General features: G+C 44.3%; 2 protein-coding genes across 17 annotated transcripts in view; both read left to right on the forward strand.

Moving 5' to 3' along the window:
- LOC124018689 (microtubule-associated protein 2-like) overlaps window positions 1–9,309 on the forward strand; it is a 106,462-nt gene extending 97,153 nt beyond the window's left edge. For 15 of the 16 annotated variants that reach the window (XM_046334029.1, XM_046334031.1, XM_046334032.1 and 12 more), the window contains 4 exons: window positions 5,277–5,369; window positions 7,257–7,338; window positions 8,676–8,788; window positions 9,093–9,309. In XM_046334029.1, coding sequence (XP_046189985.1) covers window positions 5,277–5,369; window positions 7,257–7,338; window positions 8,676–8,788; window positions 9,093–9,308 — 504 coding nt within the window. In that variant the 3' untranslated portion in view covers window position 9,309. The remainder of the gene's footprint in view (window positions 1–5,276; window positions 5,370–7,256; window positions 7,339–8,675; window positions 8,789–9,092) is intronic. The other variant, XM_046334034.1, reaches the window with a different exon arrangement.
- Window positions 9,310–13,663: 4,354 nt separating this feature from the next.
- LOC124018682 (protein unc-80 homolog) lies at window positions 13,664–21,868 on the forward strand. Its single transcript, XM_046334023.1, has 7 exons — window positions 13,664–13,978; window positions 14,635–14,683; window positions 15,206–15,362; window positions 20,071–20,423; window positions 20,565–20,688; window positions 21,100–21,164; window positions 21,703–21,868. The coding sequence occupies exons 1-7, from the start codon at window positions 13,887–13,889 to the stop codon at window positions 21,850–21,852; spliced, it is 990 nt and encodes a 329-aa protein (XP_046189979.1). The 5' UTR covers window positions 13,664–13,886; the 3' UTR covers window positions 21,853–21,868.
- Window positions 21,869–23,658: the final 1,790 nt, after the last annotated feature.

Here is a 23,658-nt window from a genome sequence, read left to right on the forward strand (position 1 = left end):
AATACTAGGTTTGTAGGCCAGGGTTCTCCTTTCCGGAGGCGTACCAGCTTGTGTTCATTCATTGGCTCACGTCTCATTCCAACCACGTCTCTTGTGGTCACGACACGGTATGGGTCTTGCCAGTCATGTATTTCAGACAAGTATTTGCACCTTAAATAAAAAAAATAAAAAATCAGAAATGATGACCTTATGCGCTGCATGACCCTTAAGAGCACCTGCCCTCGGAATGGCCTCAACTCAATATTGGGAAGGTGTTCTTTATGTTTTGTTCTCTCAGTGTATATGTGACGTCGGGGCATGGATTCTACAAGGTGTCGAAAATGTTATATAGACATGCTGGCCCATGTTGACTCCAATCCTTCCCACAGTTGTGTCAAGTTGGCTGGATGTCCTTTGGGTGGTGGACCATTCTTGATACACACGGGAAACTGTTGAGCGTGAAAAACCTAGCAGCATTGCAGTTCTTGACACAAACCGGTGCACCTGGCACCTATACTACAATACCCTGTTCTAATATATTTTGTTTTGTCCATTTACCCTCTAAATTGCACACATAAACAATCCATGTCTCAATTGTCTCAAGGTTTAAAAATCCTTCTTTAACCTGTCTCCTCCCCTTCATCTACACTGATTGAAGTGGATTTAACTGGTGACATCAATAAGGGGTCATAGCTTTCACCTGGTCAGTCTATGTCATGGAAAGAGCAGGTGTTCTTAATGTTTTGTACACTCAGTGATATGATTATAAATCCAAATAAATATCAACGTACAGATACTGTACATGATGTAAATGCAATTATTTGCAACGTATGGACATACGGACACGATTACAGGAAGCACTGCATGACCAGCCGTCATGTATAAACAACATGGTTATCATTCTATGTAAATATCGATATACAGATACTGTACGTACTAATGTCAATGCAAGTACCAGGCGGCAGATAGCCTAGCGGTTAGGAGTACGGGCGGCAGATAGCCTAGCGGTTAGGAGTACCGGGCGGCAGATAGCCTAGCGGTTAGGAGTACCGGGCGGCAGATAGCCTAGCGGTTAGGAGTACGGGGGGGCAGATAGCCTAGCGGATAGGAATACCGGGCGGCAGATAGCCTAGCGGTTAGGAGTACCGGGCGGCAGATAGCCTAGCGGTTAGGAGTACGGGGCGGCAGATAGCCTAGCGGTTAGGAGTACGGGGAGGCAGATAGCCTAGCGGTTAGGAGTACGGGGCGGCAGATAGTCTGGCGCACATATGTCAGAGTCAAGGCCCGCGGGCCACATCCGGCCCGCGAGAAGGTTTTTTACGGCCCCTGGGATGATCTTGATATGTTATTAGAACCGGCCCGCAGACCGCAGCAAGCCGGCAGCCCGCAGATCTTTTACACGCACCAATACTACATTTCCCACAATGCAACGGTGACGCACCGAGCAGTAGGCTGCTTCATTTCAATATTTATTGGCACAGCAGTTGTCAGCATCACAGTAAAATTAACTTTCAGATACCCATCAAAAATGGCAAAACGGAAGGTGGACACTGAGAACCGGGGTTTCAAACAAGGTGGGAGTCGGAGTATTTGTTCACGGAGGTAGCTGGAAAACCTGTGTGTCTTCTGTGTGGAGAAAGTGTGGCGGTACTGAAAGAGTATAATCTGAGACGACATTATGAAACGAAACACGCGGACAAAAACAAGAATATGGACATGGAACAAAGGCTACAAAAGGCAGAGGAATTAAAACGAGGCCTCAAATCTCGACAGGCTCTGTTCAAAAAAGCCAAATCACAAGGCCAGGCTGCTGTCAAGGCCAGTTTTATTTTGGCAGAAGAGATCTAAATCAGCCCGGCCATTTACGGAGGGGGATTTCATCAAAAACTGCATGATTAAAGTTTGTGACGAAGTTTGCCCAGAAAAAAAACTCTTTTAAATGTGAGTCTGAGCAGAAACACCATTTAGAGAGAGTAGACCAGTTGTCCATCAATCTAAAAGAGCAGCTTGTGAAAAAGGGAAAAGATTTCATTGCATATTCCTTGGCTGTGGATGAGAGCACCGACATTTCTGACATTGCCCAGTTGTCAATTTTCATCCGCGGAGTGGACTCCATTTAAGCGTGACAGAGGAGTTTTTGGCTTTCGTCCTATGCATGGCACAACTACGGGGCATGATTTGTATGAAGAGGTGTCAAGATGTGTAAATGAGATGGAGCTGCCTTTGGGAAAAACTGTGGGTTTGACAACCGACGGAGCACCTGCGATGTGTGGACACAGGAGCGGACTGGTGGCGAAGATACGGGAAAAGATGCAAGAGGAAAACGTGACAGGTGAGCTGACAGCTTATCATTGTATCATACACCAGGAAGCGTTGTGCGGTAAAGCCTTGAAAATGGAGCATGTAATGAGCATCATCACGCGCACAGTTAACTTTATCAGAGCCAAAGGTTTGAATCACCGCCAGTTCAAGGCATTTCTGACGGAGTTAGAAACGGAGCATGGTGATTTGCCTTATCACACAGAGGTGCGATGGCTAAGCCAGGGAAAGGTGCTTCAAAGATGTTTCGAGCTTTGTGAGGAGATTTGTCTGTTCTTGGACAGCAAAGGGAAAGACACAACACAACTCCGAGACGAAATGTTTCTGTGTGAAATGGCTTTTCTGTGTGACATTACGAGTCATCTGAATGCAATGAACTTGCAGCTGCAGGGTCGGGATCGTGTCATCTCTGATATGTACAGTACAGTGAAGGCATTTAAAACCAAACTGACTCTGTGGGAGACGCAGATGCGGAAAGAAAATTTGAGCCACTTTCCCAGCTGCCAGACCATGAAAGAGAAGCTCTCTACCAGTGCGTTCCCGAGCGCACAGTTGGCTGATAAAATAGGTATGCTTGCCGCTGACTTTCGACGCCGATTTGCTGACTTTGAAGCACAAAAAAGCAGGTTGGAACTGCTCGGTAACCAATTTGCTGTTGACGTGGAAAGCTCACCACCAAACCTCCAAATGGAGTTGATTGACCTCAATGCAATGATGCACTGAGGGCAAAATATGCGGCAGTGGGTGCTGCGGAGTTCGCCCGTTTCCTCCCCGACACAATGCCCCAGCAGCATCCAGGCTGCTCAAACGTTGTCTATGTTTGGCAGCACATACCTGTGAACAACTGTTTTCTTTGATGAACTTGAACAAAACATCACACAGAAATTTACTGCTGAACAATCCACTCAATTCTGAGGATTTGTCTCAGAGTTTAAAACATTGATGAACTTGTGGAAAAGATGGGACACCACCAAGTATCACCCTCAACCTCAAACAAGTGAACATTACTGTGCAATCACATATTTAGAGTTTTTACTCATCAAGTTTAAAAGTTAAAGTTTAATATTTGTTTTCACTGCATGTTACTTCTCCTTAAACAAAGTGTTGTTTTTGATTAATAGATTTTTGCACTTTATTTTATTGTATTTCAATCCAATTATATTTTAAAAATATTTCAGTTGAGTGGATGATAGAAAATTGCTATTATTGTTTTTTTCTTTGAAGTAAATTTAGCCCATTTTGCTAAAATAGAAAATATAGGCTACTGATGGTGCCTTGAATACCGGTTTCTTTCATTTAATGTTCATGTTATGGGGATTTTTATATAAAGGAAATTTGTCTTTTGTGTCTGTTGAAAATTAAAGATTACTGACAGAGCCATAAGAAAATATTGCTTTATTTATCTGATCATATTGGAATATATTTGTTAGGTTTTCAGTAGGTTCAATTAGGTTCACTAGACTATATGCGTCATTTAAAAAATTTTCAATGAACATTCGAACAGTCCGGCCCTCGGCTTGTAGCTAAATTTTTTATTTGGCCCTCCGTCCATTTGACTTTGACACCCCTGGTCTAGCGGTTAGGTGTACCGGGTGGCAGATAGCCTAGCGGTTAAGAGTACCGGACGGCAGATAGCCTAGCGGTTAGGAGTACCAGGCGGCAGATAGCCTAGCGGTTAGGAGTACCGGGCGGCAGATAGCCTAGCGGTTAAGAGTACGGGGCGGCAGATAGCCTAGCGGTTAAGAGTACCGGACGGCAGATAGCTTAGCGGTTAAGAGTACCCGGGCGGCAGATAGCCTAGCGGTTAAGAGTACCGGGCGGCAGATAGGCTAGCGGTTAAGAGTCCCAGGCGGCAGATAGCCTAGCGGTTAAGAGTACCGGGCGGCAGATAGCCTAGAGGTTAAGAGTACCGGGCGGCAGATAGCCTAGAGGTTAAGAGTACCGGGCAGCAGATAGCCTAGCGGTGACTGTAAGTCGCTTTGGATAAAAGCGTCTGCTAAATGGCATATATTATTAATATTATTATTATTAAGTTTGTACCGGGCAGGCAGATAGCCTAGCGGTCAAGAGTACCGGGCGGCAGATAGCCTAGCGGTCAAGAGTACCGGGCGGCAGATAGCCTAGCGGTTAAGAGTACCGGGCGGCAGATAGCGTAGCGGTTAAGAGTACCGGGCAGGCAGATAGCCTAGCGGTTAAGAGCGTTGGGCCAGTAACTGAAAGTTTTGATGTCCCACATTACTATTATATTATATCTGGGTCCTCCAACTATGTCCTGCTACTATCTCCTCCAACTATGTCCTGCCACTATCTCCTCCAACTATGTCCTCCAACTATGTCCTGCTACTATTTCCTCCAACTATGTCCTGCTACTATCTCCTCCAACTATGTCCTCCAACTATGTCCTGCTACTATGTCCTCCAACTATGTCCTCCTACTATGTCCTGCTACTATCTCCTCCAACTATGTCCTGCTACTATGTCCTGCTACTATGTCCTCCAACTATGTCCTCCTACTATGTCCTGCTACTATGTCCTCCAACTATGTCCTCCAACTATGTCCTGCTACTATGTCCTCCAACTATGTCCTCCTACTATGTCCTGCTACTATGTCCTCCAATTATGTCCTCCAACTATGTCCTCCAACTATGTCCTCCAACTATCTCCTCCTACTATCTCCTCCTACTATGTCCTCCAACTATGCCATTGTAGAATGAATGAAGGAATGAATTGATGGATGAATGGTTTAATTAATGGCTGGATGGGTTAATTAATTAATTAATTGATGGGTTAATGAACAAATTCATGAATTGATGGATGGATTAATTAATGTGTGTATGTATGTATGGATGGATGGATGAATGGGTGAATGAATAACTGACTGAATGGGCTTGCGAGCTAGTGAATAAACCACAGAACAAACTAATTGTAATAAACAGAGAATGAATGAGTGTTACAGAGTATGGATGCTGTCGTCCTCAGGTCTTCATTCCAAGTGTTAAACTGGACTTTAGCCATGTCCAATCTAAGTGTGGCTCCCTGGACAAAATCCAGTACGCGCCCACCGGGGGAAACGTGAGTGTCTCAACACAGTGTGTCTACCTGCTCTAACCAACCTCTCACTCACTAACCAACAGGCATGGAGGATAGTGAATCGTGGTATCACTGTGACAGTGTTTTCTATTGTTTTGCTTTGCGTCTTGATTAATAAATACATTTGATTTGGCTTTTTAATCATATTCCTTACTCAGTTTTCAGTTTAGTCTTGGCACAAAGCACAGCTACCTAACCTCATAGTGGTTTTCAGTACAGTACCCTGTCTGTGCATACAGGGTCATCAAAAACTATCCTAAAATAGTATTTTAACATAGTCCTTTAAATAGTCTTTTAACATAGTCATTTACCATAGAGTTTCACCTGTATGTATCCTGTCACACCAGACAGAGACGTCACTCAAAAGACACCTGGCCCACCCACCTATTGTTCATCTAGCATCATGGACTGAATCAAAATAAACACTGAAGATCCATTAAAACACCTGTTCTCTGACTCGTCACTTAGCACGGGTGTTCTCTGTGATGTAATCAATAGCCCCATTCCAGAAGGTCTGCAAAGCTGACATCTACCCAGGCGTAGTGAAATATGCTTCTGACTGCTTTGCAGATTGTCTGGAACACGGCCAGTGTGTTTAGTGCTTGTTGTTGTGTTAGTGTCTGCTTTGATGTTCTATATTGATTGGTTTATTGTGGTAGATTGACTGGTTTCAGTTGATTGTGTGATGTCAGTGTCATATTGTGTGATGTCAGTGATGTCTTGTGTGATGTCAGTGTCATATTGTGTGATGTCAGTGATGTCTTGTGTGATGTCAGTGATGTCTTGTGTGATGTCAGTGATGTCTTGTGTGATGTCAGTGTCGTATTGTGTGATGTCAGTGATGTCTTGTGTGATGTCAGTGTCATATTGTGTGATGTCAGTGTCATATTGTGTGATGTCAGTGATGTCTTGTGTGATGTCAGTGTTATATTGTGTGATGTCAGTGATGTCTTGTGTGATGTCAGTGTCATATTGTGTGATGTCAGTGTCGTATTGTGTGATGTCAGTGATGTCTTGTGTGATGTCAGTGTCATATTGTGTGATGTCAGTGTCGTATTGTGTGATGTCAGTGATGTCTTGTGTGATGTCAGTGTCATATTGTGTGATGTCAGTGTCATATTGTGTGATGTCAGTGATGTCTTGTGTGATGTCAGTGTCATATTGTGTGATGTCAGTGTCATATTGTGTGATGTCAGTGTCATATTGTGTGATGTCAGTGATGTCTTGTGTGATGTCAGTGTTATATTGTGTGATGTCAGTGTCATATTGTGTGATGTCAGTGTCATATTGTGTGATGTCAGTGTCGTATTGTGTGATGTCAGTGATGTCTTGTGTGATGTCAGTGTCATATTGTGTGATGTCAGTGTCGTATTGTGTGATGTCAGTGATGTCTTGTGTGATGTCAGTGTCATATTGTGTGATGTCAGTGATGTCTTGTGTGATGTCAGTGTCATATTGTGTGATGTCAGTGTCATATTGTGTGATGTCAGTGTCATATTGTGTGATGTCAGTGATGTCTTGTGTGATGTCAGTGTCATATTGTGTGATGTCAGTGATGTCTTGTGTGATGTCTACCAACTGTCTCTATTGAGTGAGGTGGTTTACAGTGGTTTTGTAGTGATCGCTATTCTTCAGGCAGTTTGTTTCACAGATTGATGATGTCATTAACCTGTTGAGTGCTACTTTCTGTTCTTCCTTAAATGTATGCATTTTTATTAATGATTTTTCATTGAAGATAATTAGAATACCGTAAATGATGGTAAATTCCGCATCATTTCAAGATATTGTCCTACAGCCCTACAGATCTAAAATGTGGCAGTCCCTTCCCTCAGTGCAGTATAAGACAGTGTCTGAATGCGCCTCTCGCAGGTCCACATTACCACCAAGAAGATAGACCTGAGCCACATCACCTCCAAATGTGGATCAATGTCCAACATCCGTCACCGACCAGGTAATCAGCACTTTTTTATTTGATTCATTAATATTGAGTGATTATTTGATAGAGAGAGTATTCCAAGCTTTTGGATGAACAGGGCATAAGAACAATACATTTCTAGTTACACTTTCATATATTACATGTTTATGCTTTACCTCAGACAAGTCACTAACTATAGTTTAATTAGCAATGGAATATTAATCCTACAGTCATTTTGTCCTGTGTAGTTACACAGATCAACTATTGCTTCTGTTTATATGAGTATTGATTCATTCATATCCTTTACTTCTCCTCTCTTCTTCTTTTCTTCTCCTCTCCTCTCTCCTCTCTTCTACTCATCTCCTCTCTCCTTTCTTCTTCTCTTCTTCTCCTCTCTCTTCTCCTCTCTCCTCTCTTCTACTCTCTCCTCTCTCCTCTCTTCTTCTCTTCTTCTCTCTCTCTCTCCTCTCTCCTCTTCTCCTCTCCTCTCTCCTCTCTTCTTCTCTCTCCTCTCTCTTCTCTTCTTCTCTCTTCTTGTCTTCTTCTCCCTCTCTTCTCCTCTTTCTCTCTCCTCTCCTTCTCTCTCTCTCTCTCTCTTCTTCTCTCTCTCTCCTCTCTTCTTCTCTCTCTTCTCTCTCTTCTCTCTTCTTCTCCTTCTCTCTCTCCTCCTCTCTTCTCTCTCTCTCTCCTCTCTTCTCCTCTCCTCTTCTCCTCTCTTCTTCTCCTCCCTCTCTCTTCTTCTCTCTCTCCTCCTCCTCTTCTCCTCCTCTCCTCCTCTCTTCTCCTCTCTTCCTCTCTTCTTCTCCTCTCTCCTCCTCTATTCTCTTCTTCTTCTTCTCCTCTATTCTCCTCTCTTCTCTCTCCTCTCTCTTCTCCTCTCTCCTCTCTTCTTCTCCTCTCTCCTCCTCTATTCTCCTCGCTTCCTTCTCTTCTTCTCCTCTCTCCTCTCTTCTTCTCCTCTCTCCTCTCTCTTCTCCTCTCTCTTCTCCTCCTCCTCTCTCCTCCTCTATTCTCCTCTCTTCTTCTCCTCTCTCTTCTCTTCTTCTCCTCTCTCTTCTCCTCTCTCCTCTCTTCTTCTCCTCTCTTCTTCTCCTCTCTCCTCTCTTCTTCTCCTCTCTCTTCTCCTCTCTCCTCTCTTCTTCTCCTCTCTCCTCTATTCTCCTCGCTTCCTTCTCTTCTTCTCCTCTCTCCTCTCTTCTCCTCTCTCCTCTCTTCTTCACCTCTCTCTTCTCCTCTCTCCTCTCTTCCTCTCCTCTCTCCTCCTCTATTCTCCTTGCTTCCTTCTCTTCTCTTCTTCTCTCTCCCATGTTCTCTTCCTCTCCTCTCTCCTCCTCTATTCCTATTCTCTCTCCTTCCCTCTACATCTCCTACAGGGGGTGGTAACGTGCGTATTGAGAGTGTGAAGCTGGACTTCAAGGACAAGGCCGAGGCCAAAGTGGGCTCACTGGCCAACGCCAGTCACACCCCCGGGGGAGGACAAATCATGGTGAGACAGTCTACAGTAAAAGGACAGTACAGGGTCATGTTCATTAGGCACCAAACAGAAGAAAACGGACTGAAACAGGGAGGGACTACCTGGACTTTTCCAATAAGAAACCCTCCTTTTCGTTTCCGATTGCGAAACGTTTTAAAACATGTTCAGTTGCGTGCCCTAATGGGCACGACCTAGGTTTACATAGATGGCTTAGTGGTTTAGAGCATGGTGCTGGCAACAGCAGGGTTGTGGGTTTGATTCCAACATGGGCCATGGTTAACCCCCCCCTCTCTCTCTCTCTCTGTCTCTTTCTCAGATCGAGAGCCACAAGCTGACGTTCCGTGACACGGCCAAGGCTCGCGTGGACCACGGGGCAGACGTTATCACCCTGTCCCCAGGTGGCACCGGGGGTACATCCCCCCACCGTCTCAGCAACGTGTCATCCACAGGCAGCCTCAACCTCCTGGACTGCCCCCAGCTGTCCACACTGGCCCAGGATGTCACCATGGCCCTGGCCAAGCAAGGCTTATGAGCCTCCTGCCTCCTCCTGGTTCCTGGTTCTCCATCGCCCCCTGGTTCCTGGTCCTCCATCGCCCCCTGGTTCCTGGTCCTCCATCGCCCCCTGGTTCCTGGTCCTCCATCTCCCCCTGGTTCCCGGTCCTCCATCGCCCCCTGGTTCCTGGTCCTCCATCGCCCCCTGGTTCCAGGTCCTCCATCTCCCCTGGTTCCTGGTCCTCCATCGCCCCTGGTTCCTTGTCCTCCATCTCCCCCTGGTTCCTGGTCCTCCATCTCGACCTGGTTCCTGGTCCTCCATCTCCCCCTGGTTCCTGGTCCTCCATCTCCCCCTGGTTCCTGGTCCTCCATCTCCCCCTGGTTCCTGGTCCTCCATCTCCCCCTGGTTCCTGGTCCTCCATCTCCCTGGTTCCTGGTCCTCCATCTCCCCCTGGTTCCTGGTCCTCCATCTCCCCCTGGTTCCTGGTCCTTCATCGCCCCCTGGTTCCTGGTCCTTCATCGCCCCTCGGACCTCCTGGATCCCTTGAACCTCCTCGTCTTAACATCCCCCTTCAACATTTCTCCGTCAGCCCTCCACTGCAACAACCCTTCGCCGTCGTCCCCCAAGATAAGAAACCAGATGACTGTGATCAGAGTATCAGAGTCCATCTTCCATCATTCCACTCCCACTCTCGCTCCTCCATAGGAAAACATGCTATTTAAACTACCACCACCAGGGGGATTTTAATGACTGACTCTAGGATGTTTGTTCTTCTTCTTTCTGTTCTAAGGGATGTGCTCGACTCTGCTAGGGTGTGTTGTGTTGTTCTTTTGGCTTGTTTTCATTACATGTTGAACTTTCTTTGGGACATTACTGTAGATGGCCAGTGTGCTAGCTAGCTAAGGCATTGAAACAGGTACAGGGATAGTGTTGATAGGGTATTATCGGTTATCTAAGACTTTACAGTGATTCTTATTGTGTGGCAATGATCTCAAAGACATTCCATTTGGCCTAGGATATTAAGCGGTCCAGCCTGGTTTCATTCCCAACATACACTATATATACAAAAGTATGTGGACACCCCTTCAAGTTAGTGGATTCGGCTATTTCAGCCACACCCGTTGCTGACAGGTGTATAAAATTGAGCACACAGCCATGCAATCTCCATAGACAAACATTGGCAGTAGAATGGCCTTACTGAAGAGCTCAGTGGCTTATAACATGGCACCGTCATAGGATGCCACCTTTCCAACAAGTCAGTTTGTCTGCCAGACCTGCCCCGGGCAATTGTAAGCGCTGTTATTGTAAAGTGGAAACGTCTAGGAGCAACAACGTCTTAGCCGCGAAGTGGTAGACCACACAAGCGCACAGAACGGGACCACCAAGTGCTGAAGAGCGTAGTGTGTAAAAATCGTCGGTCCTCGGTTGCAACACTACTGAGTTCCAAACTTTCTCTAGGAGCAACTTCAGCACAAGAACTGTTCATCTGGGGCTTCATGAAATGGGTTTCCATGGCCGAGCAACCGCACACAAGCCTACAATCACCATGTACAATGCCAAGAGTCTGCTGGAGTGGTGTAAAGCTCGCTGCCATTGGACTCTGGAGCGGTGGAAATACGTTCTCTGGAGTGATGAATCACGTTTCACCATCTGGCAGTCCAACGGGAGTATCTGGGTTTGGCAGATGCCAGGAGAACGCTACCTTCCCCAATGCATAGTGCCAGCTGTAAAGTTTGGTGGAGGAGGAATAATGGTCTGGGGCTGTTTTTCATGTTTCGGGCTAGGCCCCTTAGTTTCAGTGAAGGGAAATCATAACACTACAGCATACAATGACATTCTTGACGATTCTGTGTCCAACTTTTTGGCAAAAGTTTGGGGAAGTCCCTTTCCCATTTCAGCATGAAAATGCCCCTGTGCACAAAGCGAGGTCCATACAGAAATAGTTTGTTGAGATCGGTGTGGAAGAACTTGACTGGTCTGCGCAGAGCCCTGACTTCAACCCCATCGAACACCTTTGGGATGAATTGGAACGCCAACTGCGAGCCAGGCCTAATCCCCCAACATCAGTGCCCGGCCTCACTAATGCTCGTGGCTGAATGGAAGAAAGCCCCCGCAGCAATGTACCAACATCTAGTGGAAAGCCTTTCTCAGAAGAATGGATGGCTGTTATAGCGGCAAAGGGGGGACCAAATCTAGATTTGGGTATGTCATTTTATGTGAACATTTAAAAAAAGAGGTTAATGCCCATGATTTTGGAATGAGATGTTTGATGAGCAGCTGTCCACATACTTTTGACCATGCAATGTATCTGATCCAGTATCCCAGGTCCTGTATGTGTCTCGTAGACAGGAGGCTGTTACGTTTGTGAACAACAATTCATCTACAACACAACACAAATCAATACAATGCAAAACGTTACAACTGTAACGGTAAGAAATGGCTGTTCAGACAAGCTTGTTTCAATTCATTGGCAGAAAATGGGATGTTTACTATTAGACTTGGTTTTGTTTTAGTCATGTGACTATATGACTTCATGATGTCATTTTCTGAATTATTGGACAAAATGTGATTTTGTTGAGTTTATTTTATCTTATTAATAGTGCAAATGGTAGTGTTGATGTCACGGTGGCTGAACGAGCTTGGCACATGCTGTCATGTCAAGTTACAATGCTATGAACCCTCGCTTTCCAATAGACCTCTTCCACGAGCCATCAGGCTGCTTTTCTGCTTCAGTGATGTGAGCATTCATTTTACATACAGTAGCTCTGTGATTTCCACCAAACAGTCGCTGTTATGCTGATGTGACAAAAGCCAGTGAGTGACCTAATAGCACCGAGTTATAGACATAAAAGATCTAGAGAGTGAACACTGTAGCTAGGGACTATACTGTGTCTAGTCAGTGAACACAGTCTATAACTGCTTTGTACCAGCCTTAGACTAATACGTTTGCTTCCAATAAGCCTTTCTCTTACGTTTAGAGTAGCCAGAACATGGACCTTGAATGAGCTAAGGGCCTGCAGTCGCTTGTGGAACTACGCAGAACGTGTCTGCAGCTTTATATTTAAATAAACATTCCATGAAAAATAGCAGCTATGGTTGTACACTGTGAAAATGTCCCAGTCGGATCGTACGGACGGGACTTTCTGAGGAAAGAAGGTTCAAGTCATGAAGGGACGTAGTGGAAGGAAAAGGAAGTCATTCTCAACTTGTACGTGTTTGATAAAAATGTTCTAGCTTACTTTTATCTGTCACCATTTGTGATTCCCTCCCTCCCACCCCCAATTTCCAGATGTTGGTTACCCTTCAGTGTTTTTCTCAAGCCCCTTCTTCCCTCTTCCTCCCCCTCCCACAACACTTTGCCTGTTTTAAGTGTATTTAAAGAGACCATGTAGATGTGCACACTTTACAATGTTTGAAACAATGCTGTTGACAAAACACTCCTACATAATAATAACAGGAATAAAATAATAAAATGAACTAAATACATTCGTTTGAAACATTTTCTGGGTCTTCCCAAATATAATGAGCTGTTTTAAAAATGTCATAAATGTGTCTGCATTACGTTATTGGGACTGTGAGTGCTAGATTGCATGCTACTGAGTGTCACGGGCGTCATGGTGGAATTGACCGACCAAGGTGTAGTGTGGTGAGCGTACATTTTCCTTTATTTATGTAAATGTCGCCAACAAAACAAGAAACGACTTTGGCTATAGTGCCACCAACAAAGATAACTACCCACATAGAAAACATAGAAACATAGAAATAAAGAAACTAGAATGCCCCCCCTAGTCACAGAGAGAATGTGACAGAGAGAATGACAGAATGACAGAGAGAGAGCGACAGGGAAGAGATTATGTGAAGGGTAATTCATGGAGTCATTTTAGGTAATGTAATTTGGGAAGCCTAACTGCATGCAACGGATGTATTTGGGCCCATCTGAACAACAGATGTTGTTGGGCCAAAAGGTTGTGCTCATCAGAATAGAACACTGTCATGTGTTTTTTTTAGATAACACGTTTAATAGCTGTACAGCCGACCAATAATCGTAATTGTGTGAATATCACTAGAAGGTATTTGTGGGTTATTTTATTCCCCTTTAGTGACGTGTCATATCATGACATGTTAATGTGATCAAGACAGGGGTTTTATTTCAAGGTAATTAAACAACCTGTTGTTATTCATATGTTATTCATATGGAGATAGATGAAATATGTGTGGAGAAATACTCCAGTCTGAATGTGCCGCATGTTGTGTGTAAACCGATTCTGCTCTTATATCGGTGTTTTCTCTCGTCGTTTAGCCTACTGTTCCCAGTAGCCGACCCGGTCATACTTATGTTGGTAAGGAAGGCATCTGTTCTTACTTCCTAGTAGTCGTACTGCGTTTTAACAGCCCCCCCCCCCCCCCCCCGCCGCCGTGTGATAGATCACTCTGCCGTTCCCCGCTGCCGCTGCTCCGAAGGAGGTGCTGAAACCATATATATCTCCCTCTGTTACCTCTACCACCGCCGACATTTGCAGCCATTTTACACAAGCCGAACGGAATTATGTCGTGAGGCATCACATCCACCTGGGACGACCAGACCCAGCTACGTCTGGACCGTGACAAGTCGACAAGATGGTGAAGCGGAAAAGCCTGGATGAGACCGACACGGAGTGCGGCAAGGGTATACCGTTCCCGATCCAGACCTTCTTGTGGAGGCAGACCAGGTTAGTGTCGTGACAGTCATCGATAACAGGTGTTTGCCGCTGCTCAGAATATACGGGGGTGAGATTATATGTCAACCAAGTGAACTCGCTCCCTTAGGTTGTAAATGAAAAGATGTGTTACATCTGTATAGAAGGTTTTTATGTGAGTGTCAATCATTTTACTCATTATACACCCGTTGACTGGGTTGTCATATCAGGCTATGCGTCAGTTCATTTGGTTAGGCTATTGTAGCCTATTCAATACATCCATACATACAACAAAATGAAAAGAAAAAACCCCGAGAAAAACAGCTAGTTCTCGTTCTAGAGGAGGAGGGGGGCAGGCTAAAATGTCACACCTGTAGACATGGGATAAGGTGAAGGTGATCCCTTATGCCTTATCATGCATCCGCTGTAACCTACGGCTGGAGCCATCTGACATGTATACAGTATGTTCACTGTTATTTCTAGAGGTAGGGCTAGGCTATGAGCGGTATAAGCGATCAGATTTGATCATTTGGATGATCCCACTGGCCGCTTGCACGAAGACGTTTTGGCGGTCTAGCTCCAACATTTGCGTCACAGCCTATTCAATTTACCCTATGTAGCTAATGATATTATTTTCAATCAATGATGTAATGAAAATTAAACACGCTCCAATGTTTTCATGATTGCAGCGCGTTTCTGAGGCCGAAGTTGGGGAAACAATATGAGGCATCTTGTGTGGTAAGCCATTTTCTTAATGGAATAGTTACGATTAGAATGAATCATCGCTCTGCTTCTCCCGCGGCCTCGCCGCACCGGCGAATGCATTTAGTGGACTGGAGATTGATCTGTTCTATTCTGTACCTTGTCCGTGTGTTTAAACTGTTATTACTATGAATTGTAGCTAGTTCAAACTCGTCTTTATAATGAATCTATACATTGTAATAACACGTCGTTGAGTGTTTGACCATATAGTAAATTGGACAATAACTCAGGCTTGCTGCTTTCCCCAAGCCATATTACTTTGCTTGAGGACACATATGGGCCACATCCACTGGCACTCAATGGCCCTTCAGTTTCTGGCTCAGAGACATCACTGGCCCATGTTCATGAAGCATCTCCAAGTAGGAGTGCTGATCTAGGATCAGGTTGACCTTTTACATAATAACAAATAGGATTACATGGACAGGGGGACCTGATCCCAGATCAGCACTCCTACTCTGAGACATTTAATGAATACGGGCCACTGTGTCTCTCTCCTAGTCCTTTGAGCGGGTGCTGGTGGAAAACAAGCTCCACGGTCTCTCCCCGGTGCTGTCGGAGGCCATCCAGAGCATCTCTCGCTGGGAGCTGGTCCAGGCCGCCCTGCCCCACGTGCTCCACTGCACCGCCATCCTGCTCTCTAACAGGAACAAGCTGGGTAAACACACTAGGACGCAGACACACGCATGCATGCACAGGCACGCACACAGACACGCATACAGTAATACATACAGGAATACAGTAATACAGACAGGAATACAGTAATACAGAAACACATACAGTAATACATACAGGAATACAGTAATACAGACAGGAATACAGTAATACGGAAACACATACAGTAATGCATACAGGAATACAGTAATACAGACAGGAATACAGTAATACAGACACACATACAGTAATACATACAGGAATACAGTAATACAGACAGGAATACAGTAATACAGACACGCATACAGTAATACAGACAGGAATACAGTAATACAGACACACATACAGTAATACAGACAGGAATACAGTAATACAGACACACATACAGTAATACAGACTAACATACAGTAATACAGACACACATACAGTAATACAGACACGCATACAGTAATACAGACACACATACAGTAATACAGACACACATACAGTAATACAGACACACATACAGTAATAAAGACACACATACAGTAATACAGACACTCATACAGTAATACATACAGGAATACAGTAATACAGACAGGAATACAGTAATACAGAAACACATACAGTAATACATACAGGAATACAGTAATACAGACAGGAATACAGTAATACAGAAACACATACAGTAATACATACAGGAATACAGTAATACAGACAGGAATACAGTAATATAGACACACATACAGTAATACAGACAGGAATACAGTAATACAGACACACATACAGTAATACATACAGGAATACAGTAATACAGACAGGAATACAGTAATACAGAAACACATACAGTAATACATACAGGAATACAGTAATACAGACAGGAATACAGTAATACAGACACGCATACAGTAATACATACAGGAATACAGTAATACAGACAGGAATACAGTAACACAGACACACATACAGTAATACAGACAGGAATACAGTAATACAGACACACATACAGTAATACAGACTAACATACAGTAATACAGACACACATACAGTAATACAGACACGCATACAGTAATACAGACACACATACAGTAATACAGACACACATACAGTAATACAGACACACATACAGTAATAAAGACACACATACAGTAATACAGACACTCATACAGTAATACAGACACGCATACAGTAATACAGACACACATACAGTAATACAGACACGCATACAGTAATACAGACACACATACAGTAATACAGACACACATACAGTAATACAGACACGCATACAGTAATACAGACATGCATACAGTTACTCCATTACTCTTTGAAATTTCGATGCTCCCTAACTGTCTAGCTTTCGTATCGATAACTGTTATCAAGCTGGATAGAGTGAAGAGACTATAGATGACTGTTATCAAGCTGGACAGAGTGAAGAGACTATAGATGACTGTTATCAAGCTGGACAGAGTGAAGAGACTATAGATGACTGTTATCAAGCTGGACAGAGTGAAGAGACTATAGATGACTGTTATCAAGCTGGACAGAGTGAAGAGACTATAGATGACTGTTATCAAGCTGGACAGAGTGAAGAGACTATAGATGACTGTTATCAAGCTGGACAGAGTGAAGAGACTATAGATGACTGTTATCAAGCTGGACAGAGTGAAGAGACTATAGATGACTGTTATCAAGCTGGACAGAGTGAAGAGACTATAGATGACTGTTATCAAGCTGGACAGAGTGAAGAGACTATAGATGACTGTTATCAAGCTGGACAGAGTGAAGAGACTATAGATGACTGTTATCAAGCTGGACAGAGTGAAGAGACTATAGATGACTGTTATCAAGCTGGACAGAGTGAAGAGACTATAGATGACTGTTATCAAGCTGGACAGAGTGAAGAGACTATAGATGACTGTTATCAAGCTGGACAGAGTGAAGAGACTATAGATGACTGTTATCAAGCTGGACAGAGTGAAGAGACTATAGATGACTGTTATCAAGCTGGACAGAGTGAAGAGACTATAGATGACTGTTATCAAGCTGGACAGAGTGAAGAGACTATAGATGACCTTTATCAAGCTGGACAGAGTGAAGAGACTATAGATGACTGTTATCAAGCTGGACAGAGTGAAGAGACTATAGATGACTGTTATCAAGCTGGACAGAGTGAAGAGACTATAGATGACTGTTATCAGGCTGGACAGAGTGAAGAGACTATAAATGACTGTTATCAAGCTGGACAGAGTGAAGAGACATACAGTAATACAGACACACATACAGTAATACAGACACGCATACAGTAATACAGACACACATACAGTAATACAGACACACATACAGTAATACAGACACGCATACAGTAATAAAGACACACATACAGTAATACAGACACACATACAGTAATACAGACACACATACAGTAATACAGACACGCATACAGTAATACAGACATGCATACAGTAATACAGACACAAATACAGTAATACAGACATGAATACAGTAATACACACACACTCAGACATGCATACACAGACTTGCATACAGTAATTCACACACAGACATGCATATAGTAATACAGACATGAAAACAGAAATTCACACACACTCAGACATACACACACAGACATGAATACAGTAATACACCCCCCCTCCCACCACACACACCCATGCATCCCATCACACCAATCAAACACTAATCTCTGACCCAGGGGTGTCAAACTTATTTTGCCCCGCTGGCCACACTTAATGGCCAGAATTTGTCCTCTATCCATTACTTTTTGAAATTTCGATGCTCCCTAACTGTCTAGCTTTCGTATCGATAACTGTTATCAAGCTGGATAGAGTGAAGAGACTATAGATGACTGTTATCAAGCTGGACAGAGTGAAGAGACTATAGATGACTGTTATCAAGCTGGACAGAGTGAAGAGACTAGATGACATCAAGCTGGACAGAAGAGACTATAGATGACTGTTATCAAGCTGGACAGAGTGAAGAGACTATAGATGACTGTTATCAAGCTGGACAGAGTGAAGAGACTATAGATGACTGTTATCAAGCTGGACAGAGTGAAGAGACTATAGATGACTGTTATCAAGCTGGACAGAGTGAAGAGACTATAGATGACTGTTATCAAGCTGGACAGAGTGAAGAGACTATAGATGACTGTTATCAAGCTGGACAGAGTGAAGAGACTATAGATGACTGTTATCAAGCTGGACAGAGTGAAGAGACTATAGATGACTGTTATCAAGCTGGACAGAGTGAAGAGACTATAGATGACTGTTATCAAGCTGGACAGAGTGAAGAGACTATAGATGACTGTTATCAAGCTGGACAGAGTGAAGAGACTATAGATGACTGTTATCAAGCTGGACAGAGTGAAGAGACTATAGATGACTGTTATCAAGCTGGACAGAGTGAAGAGACTATAGATGACTGTTATCAAGCTGGACAGAGTGAAGAGACTATAGATGACTGTTATCAAGCTGGACAGAGTGAAGAGACTATAGATGACTGTTATCAAGCTGGACAGAGTGAAGAGACTATAGATGACTGTTATCAAGCTGGACAGAGTGAAGAGACTATAGATGACTGTTATCAAGCTGGACAGAGTGAAGAGACTATAGATGACTGTTATCAGGCTGGACAGAGTGAAGAGACTATAGATGACTGTTATCAAGCTGGACAGAGTGAAGAGACTATAGATGACTGTTATCAGGCTGGCTGAAGAGACTATAGATGACTGTTATCAAGCTGACAGAGAAGAGACTATAGATGACTGTTATCAAGCTGGACAGAGTGAAGAGACTATAGATGACTGTTATCAAGCTGGACAGAGTGAAGAGACTATAGATGACTGTTATCAAGCTGGACAGAGTGAAGAGACTATAGATGACTGTTATCAAGCTGGACAGAGTGAAGAGACTATAGATGACTGTTATCAAGCTGGACAGAGTGAAGAGACTATAGATGACTGTTATCAAGCTGGACAGAGTGAAGAGACTATAGATGACTGTTATCAAGCTGGACAGAGTGAAGAGACTATAGATGACTGTTATCAAGCTGGACAGAGTGAAGAGAGATAGATGACTGTTATCAAGCTGGACAGAGTGAAGAGACTATAGATGACTGTTATCAAGCTGGACAGAGTGAAGAGACTATAGATGACTGTTATCAAGCTGGACAGAGTGAAGAGACTATAGATGACTGTTATCAAGCTGGACAGAGTGAAGAGACTATAGATGACTGTTATCAGGCTGGACAGAGTGAAGAGACTATAGATGACTGTTATCAAGCTGGACAGAGTGAAGAGACTGTAAATGACTGTTATCAAGCTGGACAGAGTGAAGAGACTGTAAATGACTGTTATCAAGCTGGACAGAGTGAAGAGACTATAGATGACTGTTCTCAACCTGGACAGAGTGAAGAGACTGTAAATGACTGTTCTCAACCTGGACAGAGTAAAGAGACTGTAAATGACTGTTATCAAGCTGGACAGAGTGAAGAGACTATAAATGTCGGACCATTATAATTTCTACACGGTTTCGATTTGGTTTTATTAAGTAATTAAGCGGATTCTGTGCTCCACAAAGCATTCCCGGAAGTATTGCAATGTTGGGCCTCTGGGTTTAGGGCCTCTGTGATCAAACCACCAGTGGGCCGCATTGAACAGGCCATATGTTTGACACCCCTGCTCTGACCCCTCACCCCTAACCCCCCTCTAACCCCAGGTCACCAGGACAAGCTGGGCGTGGCGGAGACCAAGCTGCTCCATACCCTTCACTGGATGCTACTGGAGGCGGCCCAGGAGTGCAACCAGGAGCCCAGCCTGGGCCACGGATGGTCGGGAGGCAGCAGCAGCTCAGCCTTCCTCCAGCCAATGGGGATTGGGAACCAAGGTTCCCCGCCAGCCAGAGGTGGCCAAGGTGGCCCAGGATCAGGCACCGGTTCTGGGTCAGGAGCGCCACGCTGTAGCGGGTCCCTGGAGGAGGATGAGCACGCCCGCACCAAGCTCTTCCACAAGAGCATGGCCACTGTGGAGCTGTTTGTCTTCCTCTTTGCTCCCCTCATTCACCGCATCAAGGTACCTCTGATTCATCCTTCCTGCTGGACTACCGCCTATTGATCTGTGTGGATAGGTGCTGCGGTTGTGTTTCATGGCTCTGGGAATGCTTTGGTGTTTGTCTGTGTGTGTGTATGTAAACTTTTTCGCTGTGTTGTCTAGGAGTCTGATCTGACTTTCCGATTGGCCAGTGGTCTCATCATATGGCAGCCAATGTGGGAGCACCGGCAACCTGACGTCCCCGCCTTCTCTGCCCTCATCAAGCCTGTGAGGAACATTGTGACAGGTGAGACACCCAGAGGACACCAAAGAAAGCATGTAGTACTGACTCTATGGAATCATATGAGTTCTACTCTGCTGTTTTACATGAGACATTAGTAATATCCAAACCAAATACCATAGTAACAAAAGTGATATTTTAGTCTATTCTACATAGAGTCTAGACCCTAAAAGGGATCTTCTGCCCTTTCCATAGAGGGTTCCTGGAACTGAAAAGGGTTCTTCAAAAGGACCTCTTATGGGGACAGCCAAAGAACCCTTTTGGAATCCTTTTTACTAAGAGTGCATTCTATTCTATTCTATTAGATTCTATTCTGTTAGATTCTATTCTATTAGATTCTATTCTGTTAGATTCTATTCTATTAGATTCTATTCTGTTAGATTCTACTCTGTAAGCTACCACCTGTTTTGTCAACAGCCAAGAGGAACTCCCCGGTGAACAACCAGTGTAGCCCCTGTGGGTCCAGAAACCAAGGCCCCATGGTGAGTGTTCATCTCAGGCAGCAGTGTGACAGCTGTACCCCTCCTCCAGCCCCTCCCCCCCCCCAAGGCCTCTGCTAATATTGTTATCACCTCTGAGTGGCGCAGAGGTCTAAGGCACTGCATCTCAGTGTGTCACTACAGTGTCTGGTTCGAATCCAGGCTGTATCACAGCCATGATTGGGAGTCCCATAGGACGGCGCACAATTGGCTCAGCGTTGTCCGGGTTTGGCCGGGGTAGGCTGTCATTGTAAATAATAATTTATTCTTAACTGACTTGCCTAGTTAAATAAAGGTTAAAAAAAATGTCCCTTGCTGGTATGATCTGTGTGTGTGTGTGTGTGTGTGTGTGTGTGTGTGTGTGTGTGTGTGTGTGTGTGTGTGTGTGTGTGTGTGTGTGTGTGTGTGTGTGTGTGTGTGTGTGTGTGTGTGTGTGTGTGTGTGTGTGTGTGCGTGTGTGTGTGCGCGCTTGTGCGTAGCATCTGATTAGAAGAGACTAGAAGCCTCTTGACTGACAGACTCTTATTTGCTCTGTCTGCAGGGTTTTCAGGTGGTCTGTGAAACGGCCCAATCAGATTCATCCTCCCCCGGGGCTGGAGAGCAGAGCTGTCGCCGCGGCAACTCAGTGGAAAGAGGTGGGCCGTCAACGCGACAGGCTCCACTCGACAAAGGGATCGCCAAGAAGAAGTAAGCCGTTATGAACTGTGCAGTTCATACAAAACACACAACCACGACATATGATACATGGAAAATGTGAACAGTAAGGAGACATTAAAGGGATTGGTACAGATACAGTGGCAAGAAATGAATGTCTTTTGGAATTACCTGGACTTCTACATAAACTGGTCATAAAATGTGATCTGATCTTCATCTAAGTCACAACAATAGACAAACACAGTCTTATTGAACACACCGTGTAAACATTCACAGTGCAGGGTGGGAGAAGTATGCGAACCCTTGGTTTTAATAACTGCTTGACCCTACTTTGGCAGCAATAACCTCAACCAAACATTTTCTGTAGTTGCAGATCAGACCTGCATAACAGTCAGGACGAATTTTGGACCATTCCTCTTTACAAAACTGGTTCAGTTCAGCAATATTCTTGGGATGTCTGGTGTGAACCGCTCTTGAGGTCATGCCACAGCATCTCAATCGGGTTGAGGTCAGGACTCTGACTGGGCCTCTCCAGAAGGTCAGGACTCTGACTGGGCCACTCCAGAAGGTCAGGACTCTGACTGGGCCTCTCCAGAAGGCCTATTTTCTTCTGTTGAAGCCATTCTGTTGTTGATTTTCTTCTATGTTTTGGGTCGTTGTCCTGTTGCATCACCCAACTTCTGTTGAGTTTCAATTGACAGACAGACAGCCTTTCATTCTCCTGCAAAATGTCTTGATAAACTTGATGATAGCAAGCTGTCCAGGCCCTGAGGCAGAAAAGCAGCTCCAAACCATGATGCTCCCTCCACCAGACTTTACAGCTGGGATGAGGTTTTGGTGTTGGTGTGCTGTCGTCTTTTCTCCACACAGTGTTGTGTGTTCCTTCCAAACAACACAACTGTAGTTTCATCTGTCCACAGAATATTTTGCCAGTAGCGCTGTGGAACATCCAGATGCTCTTTTGCGAACTTCAGACGTGCAGCAATGTTTTTTTTGAACAGCAGTGTCTTCATCCGTCCTCCCATGAACATCATTCTTGTTTAGTGTTTTATGTTTCGTAGACTCGTCAACATAGATGTTAGAATGTTCCAGAGATTTCTTTGTCTTTAGCTGACACTCTAGGATTCTTCTTAACCTCATTGAACATTCTGCTCTGTGCTCCTGCAGTCATCTTTGCACGACGGCCACTCCTAGGGAGAGTATCAACAGTGATGAACTTTCTCCATTTATAGACAATTTGTCATACCGTGGACTGATGCACATCAAGGCCTTTAGAGATACTTTTGTAACCCTTTCCAGCTTTATGCAAGTCAACAATTCTTAACCCTGGGTCTTCTGAGATCTATTTTGTTCAAGGCATGGTTCACATCAGGCAATGCTTCTTGTGAATTGCAAACTCATATTTTTGTGAGTGGTTTTTATGGGGCAGGCAGCTCTAACCAACATCTCCAATCTCGTCTCATTGATTGGACTCCAGGTTAGCTGACTCCTGACTCCAATGAGCTTTTGGAGAAGTCCTTAACCTAGGGGTTCACATACTTTTTCCAACCTACACTGTGAATGTTTAAATGATGTCTTCAATATAGACAAGAGAAATACAATAAGTTGTATGTTATTAGTTTAAGCAGACTGTCAGGACCCGGTTACGAACCCGGCTCTCCGGAGTGAGAATCCTGACACAGACTGTGTTTGTCTCTTGTGATTTAGATGAAGATCAGATCTGATTTTATGACCAATTTCTGCAGAAAATAATTCCGAAGGGTTCACATACTTTTTCTTGCCACTGTATTTGTTGTATGAATCCCAGATTGCCCCTTTAATGGAACTGTCATGTCACATGCAT

This window comes from Oncorhynchus gorbuscha, unplaced genomic scaffold (genome assembly GCF_021184085.1).
Source record: "Oncorhynchus gorbuscha isolate QuinsamMale2020 ecotype Even-year unplaced genomic scaffold, OgorEven_v1.0 Un_scaffold_563, whole genome shotgun sequence".
NCBI classification, from domain to species: Eukaryota; Metazoa; Chordata; class Actinopteri; order Salmoniformes; family Salmonidae; genus Oncorhynchus; species Oncorhynchus gorbuscha.